Source organism: Metarhizium robertsii (assembly GCF_000187425.2).
Source record: "Metarhizium robertsii ARSEF 23 chromosome Unknown MAA_Scf_6, whole genome shotgun sequence".
In the NCBI taxonomy this organism is placed as follows: Eukaryota; Fungi; Ascomycota; class Sordariomycetes; order Hypocreales; family Clavicipitaceae; genus Metarhizium; species Metarhizium robertsii.
In genome coordinates, this window is record NW_011942204.1 from 159,368 (window position 1) to 178,015 (window position 18,648).

General features: G+C 49.1%; 4 protein-coding genes across 4 annotated transcripts; 2 read left to right on the plus strand and 2 right to left on the minus strand.

The window, feature by feature from the left end:
• Window positions 1-1,872: 1,872 nt before the first annotated feature.
• Window positions 1,873-2,770, plus strand: MAA_08986 (FAM96B protein; the record flags this gene model as incomplete). Its single annotated transcript, XM_007826984.1, has 2 exons — window positions 1,873-2,116; window positions 2,391-2,770. 2 exons carry the CDS (start codon window positions 1,873-1,875, stop codon window positions 2,768-2,770), a joined length of 624 nt encoding a protein of 207 aa, XP_007825175.1.
• Window positions 2,771-8,964: 6,194 nt separating this feature from the next.
• MAA_08985 (uncharacterized protein) lies at window positions 8,965-9,894 on the minus strand (the record flags this gene model as incomplete). The annotated part of the gene is made up of 6 exons (XM_007826983.2): window positions 8,965-9,069; window positions 9,125-9,184; window positions 9,253-9,264; window positions 9,327-9,497; window positions 9,548-9,625; window positions 9,754-9,894. The coding sequence occupies 6 exons, from the start codon at window positions 9,892-9,894 to the stop codon at window positions 8,965-8,967; spliced, it is 567 nt and encodes a 188-aa protein (XP_007825174.2).
• Window positions 9,895-11,096: 1,202 nt separating this feature from the next.
• Window positions 11,097-12,179, plus strand: MAA_11303 (Cupin, RmlC-type; the record flags this gene model as incomplete). Its single annotated transcript, XM_011413291.1, has 1 exon — window positions 11,097-12,179. The coding sequence occupies one exon, from the start codon at window positions 11,097-11,099 to the stop codon at window positions 12,177-12,179; it is 1,083 nt and encodes a 360-aa protein (XP_011411593.1).
• A 788-nt stretch (window positions 12,180-12,967) lies between these two features.
• MAA_11304 (maleylacetate reductase) lies at window positions 12,968-17,842 on the minus strand (the record flags this gene model as incomplete). Its single annotated transcript, XM_011413292.1, has 3 exons — window positions 12,968-14,029; window positions 14,092-16,854; window positions 16,946-17,842. 3 exons carry the CDS (start codon window positions 17,840-17,842, stop codon window positions 12,968-12,970), a joined length of 4,722 nt encoding a protein of 1,573 aa, XP_011411594.1.
• Between the last annotated feature and the right edge of the window lie 806 nt (window positions 17,843-18,648).

Below are 18,648 nucleotides of genomic sequence, written 5' to 3' on the forward strand. Positions count from 1 at the left end.
GAGCCTCGAACCGGCTTTGTAACAAAAGTTAGTATTCTGCCAATCTGCCTGCTGCTTCGGTAGCCGAATGCGGATTAGAGCCCATCTCGATGGGGGGTTGTCAAGATTGCCGCCTGTGCTCTCGTTTCGGAGCGTTCGTGGTTGTGATCGATTGGATGAACGAGAGTATGGACGTCGTGAGGGGCGGCGGGTGGTAATTGGACGTGACTCGTTCCTTAGGAATATTCTATGATGATCAGCACGCTACACCGAGGCATCCAGGCAAGGTTCGGTGGAGGCACATCACCTAGTGGGCGGTTCAAAACTCGGCGACATCTTCGTACTTGGAATCATCAGTGCCTTCCTTGACTTCGTCTCAAGGCCCTCGGCCAATCAGCTGTGTGTGGCATTGGCGAGCGAGCGAGACGCACAGAATTCAAAGGTTAACAGCATTGAGAAGGGGAATAGGGACAGATACAACAAGCAAGCTGGGAACAGGATGATCCACGCACGCGTGTGAGTATTCAGTGACACCTGCAGGCCTATGCATGACACTTGCATGTAGTATTCATGCGAATGAAGCTGTTCTGAATCATTTTATCGCGTTCACCGACGTGACAGTGTTTGACGGGCCAGCCAGCTGAAGCGTTGACCCATGTTCCCATGCAAATGGAAGCACCAAGGAAGGCAGGTGGATTGTGGAAGGAACGAACCAACATAGAAACCGCCGCCGAGGAGAACTGCCCTCGATTACGGAGCACCCATGGTACGATAGGTACTGGGTACTCCGCACGCGCTCCGCCTCCATGAGATTCAACAGTCACTGCTACTTACATTAGGTACTTGGCAATTGGCCTCTCCGCTCACTGGGGCCCGTGTACACCAATTTGCGAAATTTCCTCACCTTTGTCAAAGCCACCAAGGCGGTAGTCTGGTAGTCTGGTCTAAGTAGTCATTCTCATACTCTAGTATACGCACATACATGCGCACACACATACATAAGCATGCAGTCAGCACGCAGTAGTACTTAATATGTCTCGGGGCATACCGAGCACCGTGCTTCAGCTTTCAACTGCTTGGTTTCCACATCCTATCAACATACTTGAGTAGTATTGAAAATGCCGGCCCGAATTCCCCGTCTCGAAACCTCACCCATGACCCGCTCTCGTAATCCATGCCCGACCGTGAGTCTCCATTTCGCTGGCCAATGCATCGTGGATCTTGAAAGCGATAGGTGCATAGTACGGAATAGTATTAATAGCTAGTTGTCTTGGCTTATAACTCGATGCAATTATGCCGACCGGAGCATGGCATGGCACGTTGGTTTTGACTCAGATTGAAGCCCACATACAGGGTAGCTAGCTCCTAGTAAATACCCTGGTGCTGGGTTTATCAAGGCCCTTCCCGTGCTCCGAATTCCGTATCCAAACAAGTACCTTGCTTCTCTTGCAGGTAACGTGATACCCGGTCTGCGCGGGTGACTCCACGTGGCCCCTGGTCACGGGTACCCAAGAGGCAGTTGGGAGGACCTTATCGCGTGTGGGGTCCACTGCCACCTCATTCGACAGCTCCAGTTTGCGCAAATGCTTTCGCGCGAGATCCGCCGTTGCCACTCGAATGCACCGCACAAGCCAACGTCGACATCGTGCACTCGTGCAGGACTGGACTTGATCCTTCAAAAGACGGGGCCAAACTCCATCACGGCCATTGCACTTCGCATTGACAATCATTTGCCTTCTCCCCGTCGCCGCCTCTCTAGCTCCTGCGCCCTGCCTCGTGCCTCGTGCCACCTGCAACCCGCTTGGTCGACTCAGCTGGATCGAATCGAGGAAGGGCATCCTGTGACAACTCCCGTCTTGAGCGAGACAGCCTTCTTCACATTCCTCGCACATCATGGCCCCTGCCGCGCTGGATAATGCGAATCCTACCATTTTGAGCGCCTCACAGCTACCGACTCGCCAGAAGAAGCCCGCTCATCGCCACGGACCGGACAGCAGGTATTCTGACATCATCTTGTCCAAGCCGGCCTTCCTATCGCAGCCATGTTGCGATGACGGGGTGGCATGGCCCCGCGGCGATGACGCCGTGAACCATGATCAATATGCCCCGGAACCCATTGACGAGCAGGAGATTTACGGTGCGTCTCCTCTATGCCACTTCGTGAAATGATGCTATTCTTGCATGAAAATGCCCCATATGGTCAACCCTGAGTGGATGTTGCCCGCAAATCTTGTTGCCGTCTCGGCATTAGGCGCGGCAATTGAACATGGATGTGTCGTCTTTGTTTTGTCTTCTGCCATAGGCAAAGGAAATGCGCTGCCGTTTTACCATCAGTTTGCTGCGCTTATGATTGCCCGTTCTGTACTAGCCTGCAAGTCACTAACATGATGTTTTGCAACTGAAACTTATAGACTTGATTGCCACCATTTCGGATCCTGAGCACCCCGTTTCACTAGGGCAGCTCTCCATCGTCAACATAGACGACATCCACATCACTCCTTCTCCAGCTCTTGGCGTACCCGATGCCAACACCATCGTCCAAGTGACGGTTGAAATTACCCCTACTGTCACGCATTGTTCGCTCGCCACAGTCTTGGGGCTTGGCGTCAGGGTTCGACTGGAACAGTGCTTGCCACCAAACTACCGCGTCGACGTCCTTTGCAGAGAAAATACCCACAGCCAAGATGACCAGGTGAACAAACAGCTTGCCGACAAGGAGAGGGTTGCTGCGGCTCTGGAAAACGACTCTCTGAAAGGAGTTTTGGATAAGATGCTTGAAACGTGCGTTTAAGCACAGGATGGCGCAGCACCCACATTGCACCAACGAGCATGATTTCATGCTGATGATGCTCAAATTTAACGCGGCATGATCTCGGTGAATAAGACGCCTGCGCTGGACATTCTAGGCATCAAACCGTGTGGCGAAGACGAGGGCAATCATGACCCGTCCGCTGCTGCAAAATCAATCTCTCCCAAACTGTCTGCTTGGGTACAAAAAGGCTACCGCGGTAGAGGCGCTGTCTGGCAACGTATCGAACTTCCAATCTTGACAAGATTCCGTCGACTATCATGCGATCAACCACTCCACTGAAAGGTATTCGAGGAGGACCGAATGTCACTGGTTGCATGGTCATTAATGCAAAAATTGAACGGCAAGGAGCGATGTTTGGATTGCTGTTAAACATGATGCGAGATCAACTATCGCGTATGTACCTATCTGCCTGGTCTCAACCTAGCACGCACATACATGACAGATGTTTTATTCAAATCCAGAGGCAATCGGTCCCTACTTGCTATCCTACTTTGTGCTTGAATGGCCCTTTCCACCACCTCGCCACTTTGCCATTACGGAGCGTTATGCAACGTACCCTCTCTAGACTAAATCGACGCCCTGCAAGACTTTTTGGTTTCGCTGGGGAAAATCAGACGCTCCGTCTGCATTTTGCTGGACGACTCCTCTTGCTAATTTCTACTCCGTATACAGAGCCGAAACCACCGCCATCATGTGAATAAAGACAGATTTGTGAGCTAGTATGATATGCTTGACCAGATCAAAGAGCGCAATTTGTATTATGAACTTTGTATCCACAGGGTTAATGAATTCTGCTCAAGTCGGTGACAGCCATGTGCTGTCAAGCTTCCTCGTACGAACGCAAGCTGCAGGCGCATGAACTGTTTGCATTGCGCCGACAGGGGGGATTCCAATCTACCCAAGTACGGCAGTCACATCATTCGTCGACTTGCCCGATTTGTAGGCTTGGCACAAGAAAGATACGTGATGCCCCTCAGTGTACATATCTCTGCTTGAACCACATACTTTGCAGGGAAGATGGCGCGGCCTCGAACGACTCTTTGTGACGAGACGAACAGCCAATGCAGGGGTAGCCGTTTAGTCGATGTATCTTTACATGCCCATGGAGTCTTGGCAACTGCCGTAGCCGAGAAAAGCGCCCAAACAACCAAGTCTTCCAGAACCATTCATGTGACCTCTGCGCATCTGCCGATGTGCTTACGCAGTCTGCGAGGCCATGAACGTCTTGGGATTTCCTTCAAACCCTTGTCAAATAGCACGGCACGGCTCAGTTGAGATGTGTAACTGTGATGCTACTTCAGTATCTCAGTGGTTGGACTCGTTTAAAAGCTGTGAGCATGTTGATAAATGCCAAGTTTGGAGTTAGAAGGCGTGATGCCCAAGGACGCTGCATCTCGTCGTGTATATGCAACAGTCGCCTCGGTTCGAGTAATTCGGCACGCCTTGTACACCTGTCAAACCGTGGCATTGGTTCTTTGAAAACTGCCGAACGGATCTGTACTCAGTTCGTACAGGGCGGCAGGTTCATGCCAAGCATTCATGCATGCTTCGGCTCGTATCATACAAGACAAGACATACACGTCCTGACAGCATTTCCAGTGGAGGCCTCATCGCCTGGAGATCCGCTCTCGTATAGTAGATTGTTTCAAATGCGGCCGACATCATAAGATGATGCTCTATATCCAATCTGCCTCGATCCAGGGCGCTTTACGGAAATTGAGCCCCCGGACTTAGACACTTGCCGCTGCTCCGAAAAAATGGCATCAGCGGGCCGTATAGTCTCCCTTTTCCGTCCGAGTCGGTCGACCGGGGAGGTAATGGCTCGGCGGCGCAATCTGCGACGACACGACTAGTCTACCTGCTTGTTTCTACGTTAGCACCTTGGTAGATGGGCACCATCATGCCACCTTTGCCAAGGAGCCGTTGTCAAGACTCTTGAGCGAGGCGGAGGCGGGTACTTTTGCAGGGAACACCCATGCGGCCAGTCCCGAGCAAACCGGGCTTCTGGGATTACTACCGCCAGCGCACATGGACCACGGGGAGATGATTCAGACGGCCATGTGTACTACTCCCTGCGACGTCCAAGGGCAAGGGTTATATATTCCCGGCTGTTGTGTTGCCCGGGGTTCTATGGGGTGCGCAACGTGGCGCCTCTGCCCGTTGTGCTTGAATATCAATTTCTTTTACGTCTTGTACAGCTCTCTGCCGAATGGGCTTAATCGAGTCTAGAATATGCCCCCTTTTGTGGAGGGACTTGTAAAAGTTTCAAGTTTAGGCGACAGGTCGTCATTGTGGTTGTTTTTGGCACAGCCCATGGTCAGGCAACCTACCCTGTTGCCATTCTTCCATTCTTAGATGAGCTTCCCAACAACTCGCTGCGCGATATTCCCACATGACGTAGGTATATAGACGGGTGTCGATAATAGACCAAGTTCCATAATTGAGGGTTAGGATGGCCAGGCTCCGTTACAATCGTATAAAGTGGCAGGTGTATTACGAGCCGCGAAACGGTCAAGACGGAACAAGTGGGCTCTTAACCAGTTTAAGCAGGCGACTACATGCATCGTCGCATTTCCAAATAAGGGTAGCATCCTGTCTGGCGACTTTCTCCACAATGTAGAGCCTGGTACGCTTTAATCTGCTCCCCCGAACGAGACTCTAGAAAACTGCCGAGTCTGCATTGCCACATGGCTGAGCGGTTGGCGACGATGGTCTGGGCAGGACGTAGGACGCTGCCAAGTCTACATGTAACCGCGTTGGAGATGGATGGTCTGTTGGGGGGAAGCAGTCTGGCCATTTCTACTCTAACCAAGAGCAATGGCTAGATGAAGGAGCTTGTTAGACCCGTTTGGCAAGTCGGCAGCAGTCATATTCGCCCGCAATGCGGAAAGAATGTCGCCTTTGCTTCTGGACTCCATGTCCTTGTCGCGCGGATTCAGACCCCTCATGGTGCTGGCTACAAAATTCAAGGACCAGGCACGAAATAACTCGCCGAAGCCTATCGCGTCACATGGCAGGTGCTGCTAGCATGAAGGGACTGAAGTCGCATCATCGAACGATGCCACAACGAGACTCAGGTGAGGCCTATCCTCTGAGAGCAGGTTTCGCTGTAGTATTTGAGCGGAAAATGAGTCTTATCGTCATTGGGGTCAGCCATGAAAGCCGGCAAATGCAGCGTCGTAACCGGCAATTTGGACGCTACAGGGATGGTGCGCTCTGGCCATGTCATGCTTGCTACAATGTAACTTGGTGACCGGACTATTCTCAGCGAGTTTGCTTGGAATACCGCGCTTTAGGTCTCTTGTTCTTGGCCAAAGAGTGTTTTTGTAAGGTTTGAGCTGCCCTTAAGAAGATGTTGGGACGTGTATTGCGCCTTCATCTTACACCGAGTGTGCGCTAACCATCCCACTTGATTAGGGTTTCAAGACTTTTTCGTAACATGAAATATTAAGAATGCCATTAACAAGTAACGTATAATATACAAGTATGCGTTGCTTTATTACTGGATGATTAGATTGGTGAAGGGAGATAATAGTACCCGTAAACACTATCAGTTCTGATCAGTTACTTTACTTGACTACTCAAGTGTATAATTGGTCATGGTGTTTGAATGAGCCCAAATCAACGGGCCAAGAGCCTTGGATTGAGATGTAAAAAGAGCTAGTCGTCGTGGCTAGCTAATTCGTAGAGGCCGGGGAGCTGCACTACTGAGCGTATTTACAACTGTGACTAAGGCTCTTCTCGCCGTATTTGAACAGATTTATAGCAAGATAGCCTTCGTCATAGCCTTTGACAACGAAATATAAGGGGGTATAGTTGCTGTCTAATTAGAGCGCGTTCTTCATTCTGACAGCCTTGAGCCTGTTTTGCAATATCCACATGATTGATGAATGAGCCGAATGCAGGATCTGAATAAGATGAATGATTGGAGTAGCCGATTATAACAAATATCAGCCCGATACTGTAAGACGGTGTGCTCAAGCTATAGTCAAATATATTGACTGGGAATAAAACGGGGTACAAAGTAAGTTTGCTATGAGTACCAGAACTACGCCTTACGTTGTTTAGAAGTCGCAAGCCCGCACGACATATGATGTAATATTTGAAAATATATCAAACGTAGACAGATTATTTAGCTGTTGGTGTAACATTTTTTGCTTCCATTAACACTTGACCCCCTATATCGTCCCTCGGGTACAGAAACATACGTTTAAAAACTATGCAAATCTAGACCTCAATCTTCCAAAGTACGCACGAGATTCTAAATACACAGCCCATTATGACTGGATAAATTTCAATGAGTTGGTAAACTAACCAGGGCGCTGCCAAGAAGAGAACCGTGATTATCACAAATTTGTTTATATATACAGGGTAACTATTATCTCTACACAGCGTAAGCTCCGAAGAATATAGCAACATTAATAGCTGCTTAGGATCTCGAAACTAGGCATGCTCCCCGCTCAGGGCCAGGGCAAGGTATCAAAGATTCTCTAGATATGATGACTTTAATGAGGATGAGGCGAAGCTTACATCTGTGAGTTTTATCCTCCAAGCTGGTCAGGCTTTTCGGCCTTTTTCGGCCGTTGTATTATTATGCCATGTGCTGGAGAGACGTGATACGTTACCAACCAATGAACCGTGTGTAATTTGATGAATCATTCTCTGAAACCTAAAATTGTGGTCCGCTTCACACACAAACACGGCCATAGCACGATATATAGTCGAGGTAGATGATCAAAAACGGGACGACATGCCTTGGCCGTGTGCCTAGGTGATGGAAAGCAGGCGGCGAAGTTTGTAGCGACCGATTTATAGGGTAAGTCAACCTTCTGGGCTTACTTGCAAACGGTCAAGTAGAATTGCTCTTGGGCTGTAGTGCGTAAGACATAGCAACTCGCGCTCGAGAATGCCATCACGATTGTATCTACCAACTAGACTATTCAACGGGGGTAGAGACCTTGATGACCTTCAAGCATACCATGTCGCCAAAGCGAGACCCAATTTAGCGGATACTTCTCTCATCATGCCTCCAATTTATTACGGCAGCTGTACCTCTATGGAGTTGTACCCTTGCAATACCGCCGAGGACATGCAGAAAGCCACCTATAATGCATTGAACATAACCTTGTGAACAAGTTGATCTGCAGGAATGGCTCCATTGTATTACCCGCAGATTGTAATGGAGAGAGAAGAGCGGTGAATTATTTTGCGCGGCTACAAGACTTTGGCAACATTACGCGTCGTTTTAGAAAGCATCGTATGTGAGCCAAGCTAGTTTCTCATCACGCCAGAGCGTGTTATCGCTGCCACGTAGCATACATCCTACCAGATAAGAATCCAGTAGACGCAATTGATGTTTTCTCAGGCCGGTCCGCAGTATTATCTCATCTAGGGCTGAAAATGACTCACCGCTATAGAGGAAGACCGTCGTAAAGAATACAATATTCGTGTTTTTTGAGAACATTGCTGACCTAAACTAGTGCAACATCCACGGCATCTCGGATCGAGAAGGGGTTGAGAGAAAATAATACAACTATTTCATGTCCCTTTTGCCCCTCCCCCGCAATAGATCGCCAATGTAACCTGATTCTTCATATCCACTCTGAAATCCTCGGACTATATCTGGCGCAATTACTATGGGGTTAGTCACGGTATCAGGTCTGCAGGTTGGCCTTGTATTTTGTTAAGTATAGAGTATATCAGGCTCGTAGTAGCAAGTATAATGTAGAGAATAATCTGGTCTGTATTGACTAGCAAGCGTGTAACTTACTATAATAATAGCTATCGTCAGCCTAAAACCCTAACCTTTGGAGTTAAAATAACTCTACGTATCAAGTTTGCAATACATAATTACCTCTCAAATAACTACCTGCTTTTATATTGCTGTATAGTAGCATGTTTCACAACCCTCATGTATATCTTCGTAATTAGTCTCAGTACTAGTTTGCTTGCATTCTACACACAAACGAATAGTCTTGACGCGTTACAAAGAATTTTGCATTCAAATGAATATAATACACAAATAGAAACTCTACATATGCCCCTGAAGTCTCTTCATTGTCATCTGTGCAAGGTCTAATAAATCTAAGCTAGTTGAGATGGTGCGCATGTCTACCTATCAAAGCTCGCCTTATCCCGCGAACGTCTTGCCTTGATCTAGCACAGGTTATACATTACTCGCCGACCGCAAGGCAGTCTTCTTGCTCTACAACCTTTTCTGTTACTACATTGCATGTACCCACGCATTTGCTGTAGTAGCGTCGGACTGCCTCTGGGTTCTGCCAAACGTTAGTAAATAGTCATCCAAGCACTTAAAAATCATGTCAGAATTACCTTTGCTGGGTAGGCGCCACAGCAATCATCCTGATCAGTTTGTTTCGAACACTGCTCACGCTACATTCGGTGTTTTATAAGTAAATCTCCTAGTATGCTTTATATATACGCTCCGTGAAAGTGCTTACCTTCATGCACCCCTAATGTAAAAATATTCGAGTCAGACTCTATGATAAACATGGAACGTGTATCCTGAACTTACATCCAGTTCCGCGTATACAATGTCGCAAAACTCGGAAGTGAATCCCAGTCCACAGCGGAAGTTGCGGATCAGATCGCAAGGAAGGCTCGGGAGGACAATGTCGTCCTCCTTGCGTGGCTTGGGGACGCTAACACCCGCGCACTTTTCATAGTACGGGACGGCGTCGTCATACTACGAACATGTTAGAGTGTAACGTAACTCTCTTATGGAAGCACACGTACCCTAAGAGGCAGAGGAAGGCCATTCTTGATCCTCGAAATGCAGCAGTCTTTGGTGGGATCGCTTTCACAAACAATGGCCTTTAAAACTGGTCAGCAAAATGATACGGAAGGTTATTAATTCAAATCCATGCTTACTTGTTGGCAACCCTATTTAATGCCTTGTTAGAGCTTGTCTTTGCCTAGAATCCTTCCTTCAGAGTACTTACCGCCTTTGCCCAATGTACAGGCTGAGGAAGTCCGCCATCCAAAGGTTGCGCCAAAAGACTATCACAGTCAGAATCGACCGTGAAGGAATTCAGGCCCAAGGCCAGCTGGGCAGAAAGCATCAAGGTGGCGATGAGACGCATGGTTGTAAGAGGCTTTTATGGTAGATGAGTTAGAAGGGGTAGTTGCCACGATGATTTCCAAGACTTGTGGGTGGATCGAGTAGTTTCGTGCTTGCACTGCCGTCTTTATATGTTGTCGAGCGGCGGCATCGTTCCCATGTGCTCTACCCGTGGGCGACAACTCGCCAACTCGGACATAGGCTTCCAAGACTATTCACCGGTACGTCATGTATCGCATGATTCAACTCCTCGGAAATACGGAAATTTTACCCACAGTGTGTGGACTATTCAGGAATAATGTGCGATTTATCGCCCACGTGCTGCTATAGCCGTAGCTTGACCGTTGGCCTCTAGTGTTTTGCATAATGCCGCGCCCCTGAACTTGCAACGAAATACAAATAATTACACGCCAAGTCGTATGACTCTGGCGCAGTTTCGGCATTTGCCTCGCCATCACGAGGCCTCCTTGGCAGCGTCCGTGACTTCCGTACGCGTTCGTGGGCTGAGGTATTTGAAATACGCGGGGGAAGTGCGGAGGAAACGCGGCTGTGTTACACTTGAACCTGGCCATGTCTCTCAAACACGAGCAAACCTTCACCAGTCTGGGACGATTGTATTTAGAGTTATCCTGGTGCTTGCAATTTAACAACACTGCCCCGACATTAAACCCTGCCAATACTTGCCGGACGAGCGGGAGCGGGGGCGTGGATCTGTTCTATGTCGATGTCTGGTACTAATATGACTAGCAAGTCTTGATATTCATTTTCATATAGGTTCTTGTAATATACTAATAATAACCCTTGTCTATAGCCCTTCTATTACGACACTAGTGGTCAATAATCCCAAAACTCACGAGTATGCATAAATATCCCGGCCCAATAAATCGTTGCATGTCCTGAGTTCTTTATGCGTACTTTCCGTTCCCGAAGTTCATCCAAAGACCTTCCTATTATCGCGAAAGTAATAACGTCTACAACGGAATAGCCCGACGGTTTCTCACCGGATGGCAGGGTACGTAATGGATTGCATAACTCGTCTCGGTTCCCGAATAACCGGTTGACACGGAACCATGACGGAACTCAGTTCTCCGCGGCAGCCATATAGTCATTGTAGCTTTTATATAAACTTGTTCGTCTTTACCACTTGGCAACTCTCTAACAATCTATCAAAGACTTTGAAAAGATTAAATCTTGCCTTGCTATCCAAACAAAACCACTTTCACAATGTTCCCCATATTCCTTTTTGTTGCCGGCGCTCTCGGCTCCGAAATGAGTCTCTTAAAGAAACAAATTATACAGATTCAGCCAGAACTCGTCAAGCACTACACCTCCATCGTCAAACCTCTAGTCCCTCCGAGGATGTGGGCATCCCAAGCAGGCTTCTACGAACCACTCGTAGGTGCCGCCGTCAAGCCTGTCTGCGGGTGCACCGTCGAAGAAATGTTTCAGCTGCACGACGTCTTCTTTTCAAATATAACCAGCGAAGTCGACGTCGACTTCTACCCCCACGCAGACTCCCAGCCCCTCAGTGGCGATATCTGGTTCGAGTCATCCACAGCAACCACCGACACCAGCACATTCAAATGGGAGCACAATGGCGAATTCTCCCTCGAATGGTCCTTCCAAGTCGCCGGTGCAGGTCCAAAGGTGGGCGCCAAGCTCGGCTACAAGGTCGGCAAGGACAACACCGAGACCAAAACAACCACGTTTGCGGAAAAGAAGAGACTCACATGCCCCCAAGGCCACCTCTGTCAAGTCCAGACCTGGAGCTTCTCTGCTTCCATTCCCGGAAACTTCTTCAAGGTGCCAGCTGTCGACTTTACGTGTCTCCCGGCGTGCCTGCGGTGGAAGCACAAGGAGACGGATCTATATCACGAGCTGAACACGACGTCTAGAGTGGCTCTTGCTGGCCTCGCCGGCCAGTCGGCGACGTGGGATGCCCTGGGGCAAAAGTACTTTGAGTTGCGTGACGAGCATGACAAGCCCGTGTCTTCTTGCCCGCCTGGAGGCGAGACGATTGTCGGCATTCAGTTCCCCCCCGAGGGTGTCAGGACCGTGTACTCGCAGGCCAGGCCTCACACGCCTTCGGTTCCCATCATGGATGATTCCAAGAAGCCCTACCAGATCCAGGTCATGCTGGACTTTTCGAGGAAGAGTTTCCCGGGCGAGACGAGGCGGGATGGCGTGGTCGCTAACCTTACGCAGGAAGAGCTGGCTGCGCTGAAGCCTGAGGATGCAGAGGTGAAGGCGTATGTTGTAGGAACCAATATCCCTGGACTTGATGCCGACAAGAACATTGGTAAGTAGAACAAATGGAGACTAGGGAGTTGGTGAGCCCGTAGCTCAGATTAGAGGACATTTAGGGGAAAGAAACTTGGTAGTAGTCTGATGTATTGAGTTATTTTGTCTTGGCCTTGGTTGCCCCTTTGTCCGCTTAGATAGCATTAGGTCAACTAGACTCCCTCAACATTCGGTTTTGTACTATATATACGCATCTTTTTGACATATTCAATAACACTATTTGTATATTTTCGTGCTGCTGACAATTTGTGCATCTGCACCGTGTCAGTGTGCTGCACACCTGGCATTGTCACCCTTTACGTGAGTTGCTGATGATAAAGAACGGTGTGCCCGCATCCATCAGGCTGGATTGATGCAGTCGCTCTCGCCTTTAATGTTTCAAAAACGGACATTGGAACTACTGAGCTGGTACTGCAAATGTGCAAAAGCGTCACATCTGCAGATGGCTCTTGTAACCGCTTGTAAAATAGAGTAAATACCTTGACCTCTTTGTGATTCGACTAGGGTGCTGGGAGACACTACAAGAGCACGTTCAACACCAAATAGTGTGCCGTATTGAAGCCCAAGATGACTAAAAACTCGCAGGGGAAACAAGTCCAACGTTTAATCTGAATCCACTGAGTCAAGACTACATCTCCAGGTCTCGTCTTCAGCTGTATGAGTACGCCAAGGATAGATGGTACATCGATACATTTTCCAACCTAAACTAGAACAATAAATTGCCAAGTACATTAGGGTGATAGGGTCTGGTGCTCTTTCTCTGATTATACGTCTCCTTGGCTAGTTTATCCGATTCAAGGTTGTTTCTCACTCTCCGGTGCAGACGGCGGCTCACGGATGCTTGCGTCGGCTATGTGTGCAACCTCGTCCTGCTCAACTTGGCATGTGGGCTGCTGATACGAATCTTTGATTGATAATGGTTTAATATCAGGAATATTCAGGGCTTTTTGGGCTGCCTGGACAGCACGCTGAAACTGAGGCACTGGAATTTCTTGGTGTCCACGGGGTAGGTGAATGTGGTAGACTTTGTTTTTCTCGTAGATAAAACTGGGATCTGAAAAGGCTCGTCGTAGCCACTCTCGATATAGTCTGGTGAAGCCTTGGTCGTCCATCTTGGCAAGTTTTGAGCAGAAACTTTGGTCCGGCAAAGCTGCAAGATGATCGAAGGCTGTCATGGCGGCATTATCACTCGAAGTGCCATTATCACTCGGAGTGTCCTCTGGAAACTTGAGCAGATCGGCGATTGCCTGTAGTACATCAAGCGGTAGCTCTACTTGGCCATTCAGAATTCTTGCTGCCTGGGCTCGTCTTTCGGGTGTAGGATTGTGCAAGGTTAATGCAAGTGCCTGAAGCACCTCCTTTGGAAGGGCTTTGTGAGAAGCCAATGAGCTGACTGCACTGTTTCTGGTGTGTTCGTTGTGGTCCTCTAGTAAGCATGTCATCCTTTGGACGACCGTTGTTGGTAACGTTATGGCTACTCTGTCAAAGTTGAGAGACCGAATAGCCTCCAGCCGTATGTCTGTGTCGGGATCCTCTAGCAGATTTGCCACGGCCTGAACCACCTCTTCAGACAGCTCTACTAGTTGGCTACCGTAAAAAATGGCACTCTTTCGTACGTCTTCTTCAGAATCCGTGAGCAAGTCGACAGCCACCTTGGCAAGCTCCTCCTGCAGACCGAGACGCCACGGACCGGGCTGATCTGTCAAGACAAGTAATGCAGCAGTACATACCCATTTGTCCGAGTCTTTGAGCAGATATTCAAGCGCCAAAGTCAATTCCTCCGGCAGCGCCTCCTCATACGGCCTCCTACACACGGCCCGCGCCGCTTCCGTCCACACGACTGCATTAGGATGGTCCTTCGCATGCGTCATCATCTGAATCACCTTCGTTGTTGACACGCCCGGGTGCCGCAAGGAACCGGCAATGGATTGCTGGGTGATTTCGGGACCGTTTTTAGCAAATCCATCACTGCTTGAAAGACGTCGTCCGACGGCGCGGCCCGCGAGAGCAAGACTGCTGCCACCTCTTCCAGTAGGCGTTTACACGACTTTTCGGCGTCTTCCACTTCTTCGTCGGATAAAAGCACTCTTTTGTCAGGGCTCTGTAGCATCTTCATCAATGCTTCAAGCACATCTTGCGAGAGACATGAGTGCTTATACAAGGCAGAGACGGCACTTAAACAAACATAATTATCAGAGTCGTGAAGCCGGTCTACCAGGGCTTGAACCACGTATTGCGGCAGCGCGGTTATCGTCCCCAAGGCCCAAACAGCCCCCCTGCGAACGTCATTGACAGGGTCCTTCAGCAGGCTCGCTAGGGCTTTAACCACATCTTGCGGCAGTGCTGATTGCGCACCCAAGATTTGAACCACTTCGTAGTCGCAGTCGTCCTTCAACAAGTCCACCAAGCTTTGAAGCACGTCTTGTGGCAGCGTGGTTTGCTTCTTCAGGATCTGAAGGGCCTGTGGACGAATTTCTTTATTAGGGCCTGTTGCTAGCCTTACTATGGCTTGAAACACATCTTGCGGCAGTGCTGATTGTTCCCACAAGATGTTGGCGGCCTGATGGCGGACCTCTTCGTCATCGTCCTTTAGCAAGTTTACTATCGTACGGATCATCTTCTCCGACGCGCTTCTAGGAGCAAATTGAAGTAGACGAAGAGCACTTCCCAGATCTTTTTCGGAATTCACCAAACAAGAAGTTATGTGGTCCATCACTGCCAAGGGAAGCACCGGTCTGTCATGCAATGAGTTATATAGGCTAGATTTGAGCTCCCGAAATCCTTCTTCTGATTTCGCTTCAAAAGCTTCCGCTAGAATCTTGTCTGGAAATTCCATCTCAGCTGCTAGTCGCGAGCGATAGTTCACTCGAAGTTCCAATAATAGCCATTGTTTCGCTTCGTACTCGAGCTGCTGGTAAAACTTCTGGAACTTGGGCACCTTCTGCAATGAGATTTCACTGAGACAATGTATTACTAGCCGTTGATGGACCGGGCCAAGGAGGTCGCGCGGCTCGTTTTGGACCATGTAGAAGAAGTCACAGATTTGGTCATCATTTTCACCGAGCAAGCCGGCGACAAAGCGCCAGAAGATATCGTAGCTTGCATTGTACTTTTCGTCGCGCACAAAGTCCTCAACGCTCACATCGACAATGTTGGACCTCGCTTCGTTTTTAAACCGAATAGTGACCAAATTACGCTTCGATTTCCACTGCTTAACAAAATACCGCGCCGCGAAATATTCCTGGAATGTGAGGTGTATGAAGTGATGTCTTTGGTCCGCTGTCGCTAGGGACGAGTCTGACGATCGCAAAAAGGAAACATCTCGACAAGTCTTGCTGTAAAGAAAGCCGGCTGAGGATTGGCCAGCTATCATCTTCACATGTGTCTCTTGGAAATCAATAATGTTGTTGATTAGTCCGCTGAATCCCAGGCCCTCCAATAAGCTCATCTCTTCCGGAACACGCTTTTCAACATATTCCCGCCCGACGCTCTGAAGATCGTCTTCGCTAAGAGGCTCATTATCTTCACGTCTTAATCCTAGTCGATGGACTACATCTTTCTTCCACAGCTTGAGCTCGATCAACTCGTACATGGAAGTCATGGTGTCTGGCACCGTTTCTAGTCTGTCATTCCAAGTATAACAGAGGGCATCTAGCTGAATTGGAATTCGCACCAGACCCTGAATCAGCCAATGTTGTTTGAGAAAGTTGCGCACTTGCTCGACTTTGTGCGTGTCGGCGAAGGCCATTCTGACATATTCATCAACCTGATCTGGATAGAAGCCAACAGTTTCCAGCTCGAGGTCCGGAGGGCTCACGCCCCTGGAAAGACCTGCTGCAGACGGCCGGGATGTGATGATGACGTTTGGTTGACTCAACAACTCCTGGACAAAAGCATACATGTCGCCACTAGAACTCAAGTCGTGTAAAATCTCGTCAAGACCATCAAGGAGAAATAGGGTCCTATTGGCGACTGCTGTCATTGATTCCGATACTTCTCTAGCGAATTCGGGTTCGCTGGTTGGTCGCGAGAAGAACTCATGCAAAAGGAGCTTCTCAAGGTTGTATCCTGGGGTGTCCCGTGTGTTGCCCAATTTAAGATTTCGCAAAGGCACCCAGAGAAGGCGATCGAACAATCTCGTCCATGAGCAATGTAGCTCAGTTTCTGGTGTATAGAAATCGTGGACTATTTTCTTGCATAATGTGGTCTTGCCGACTCCCGCGCGTCCCCGAATCAGGATACGTCTTGGTTGCTTCCCCCCTTTATTTTGCTGAGCGTCGAATATCTTTGATAAATCGACCTGACGTATCTCTTCGGGTATCCCAACTTTTTGTCGATCCAAGAGCGAAAAAGACACCGAGTCATCTGCCTCATGACTCTTACCGTCGCCAGTCTTTTCGACAATAGCGAGGTTAATGTAGCATGATTTCATGGCAAGAAGATTGCCCGACAATCTTTTAATCTTCAGCTTGCCACTGTCAAAATATCTTTCTTTAATCATGCGATCCGCTCTGTTGAGGAGGCTCCCCTCTCGGATCTTTACAGCCATTTGCTCAATGGTTTTCGCGACAGTCGAGTAATCTTGACACTCGGGGCCACCAAACTTGTTCATTAGGACGTGGGGTCGATCGAGACGCTGTCCTCTCCCTCCTGTCAAAGTGGCTGAATCTTTGTGCACCAGCTAGCACATGTAAGCTACATGATAAAGCAAGATTCGCGAGGGGGTGCTTAGAGACATCCAATCCAGGCATTACTCTCAGAAGGACATTTACCTCTTTTGGCTGACAAGCTCTAGCGCCTGATAACCATTGGGAGTAGACGACCAACAGCCAGGGCGTGAAATGATGAACTTGTGAAGTAGTATGCAATACAAGCAGTTGCCAAGCCGCCAGTAACACAGCAGTAAGTAATACCACTATCCAGACTATGTGTAGGTAAGGGGAAAAGACCCAGCACAGCCACACTTTTCGTAGCAGATTAGTCTTCTTTCCCTCCCAGAAGCATTCGGCGTGTATGTCGTGTTTACGTTGTAGCTCTACAAAGTGATGGACGAGCTCGTCGAGATGGGATGGCGGCTCCCTCGTGCAATCGATCAAAGCCGATACCGAGCGGCCACCGAACCATGCCCAGAGAGGCAAGACGAACCCGGGAATATCTTTAAACGACGTGCCACGGAACGGCGTGGCCAGAAAAACAATGCCCCGGGTCGCTTTCCGGAGAGCCGTGAGGTCCCGCTCATCACTATCCAGCTTCGGATCTCTTGCCAGAGCTTTGATTAAGATGATGCCTCCAAGGCACGAGGCGATGAAAAGGATAGGCCGTCTTGGTCTCCTGGGTGTTTCCCTGCGGCCTTCTGCCACGTGAAGGGTGAGTGAGTTGAGCAGATGCCGCGCCGACTCCTCGAGTGTCGTTGCAATGGTGTCGGGTTTTTGGAGCAGCTCGGCGGGCCAGTTGCAGGTGAAAATTCGAGCTCCTTTGACCCTCGCTGCGAGCATATTCTCGTCAAGCAGCCAGTTGACGTCTTCGCCCGGACTTTTGGAGTAGGTCCATGTCCCGGGTGACTGCGTGTCCAAGCCGTGGATGGCAATGATATCGAGGTCAGCATCCGCGTCCCGAGTGGCGGGGTTGGCCCGGAAAAGAACAGTTTTATTCTCATGGGAAGACGCCATCTTCTTTGCCGTCTCGGGGATGAAACAAAGTAATCGAGAGAAAGTATGATTAAGTGAGGGGAGGGGAAACCACAAAGAGACAAGGCAGAGAGAAAGAGACATGGAAGGAGACGCCCCCAAAAGATCCAACTTGGCAAGGCATGTGCGCCGGACTTCATGAGTGCCCAACGATTATGCCTGCCGTCTTTGGGCGTCAATTGTGCTACTCACACACCATCAGAAGCCAATAACATGGCAATACGGAGTAGTTGAAAGTTACACTGCATCGAGTAGGTGTATTGGAAGCCGTGTGTATCAGCGGCTGTAGCCAATGAGCTGTTAGCTGACATGACAAGGTGCCAGGCCACAGCAGGCTCAGCTCACTCTTTGACAGATTGTCATCTCAGGTCTCAAACAGGGTGAAAAGACGCTGCTTCTAGTCTGAAAGTGCGCAACATTCTGTGTTTTAAAGTAACATTGAACCAACTAGACAAGTCCCTTAGTAGAATCGCATCCATGGCATGACTCCCGGGAATGGCATCAAGGCAAGAACTAGCCATTTCTACAACAACTAGTGTTAAATTGCCATGTCACGGATATAAACAAGACTGTGTTTCACGAGGGATTTACTCGTTGTCGCCATTTATTCTAGTTTCCCTAACTTCCCTTGTCACCGTGATCTCTAATACTCGTCAACTCCTCGTCAGCAACCACTATAGATTTATCACCAGTATTCTCACCGGGAATCGCGGCAGCTCTTCGTAAACGCAGATATTTCTTCACGGAATAGCTAGCTACCTCTGCAGGGACCATGCCGACGACAGAGA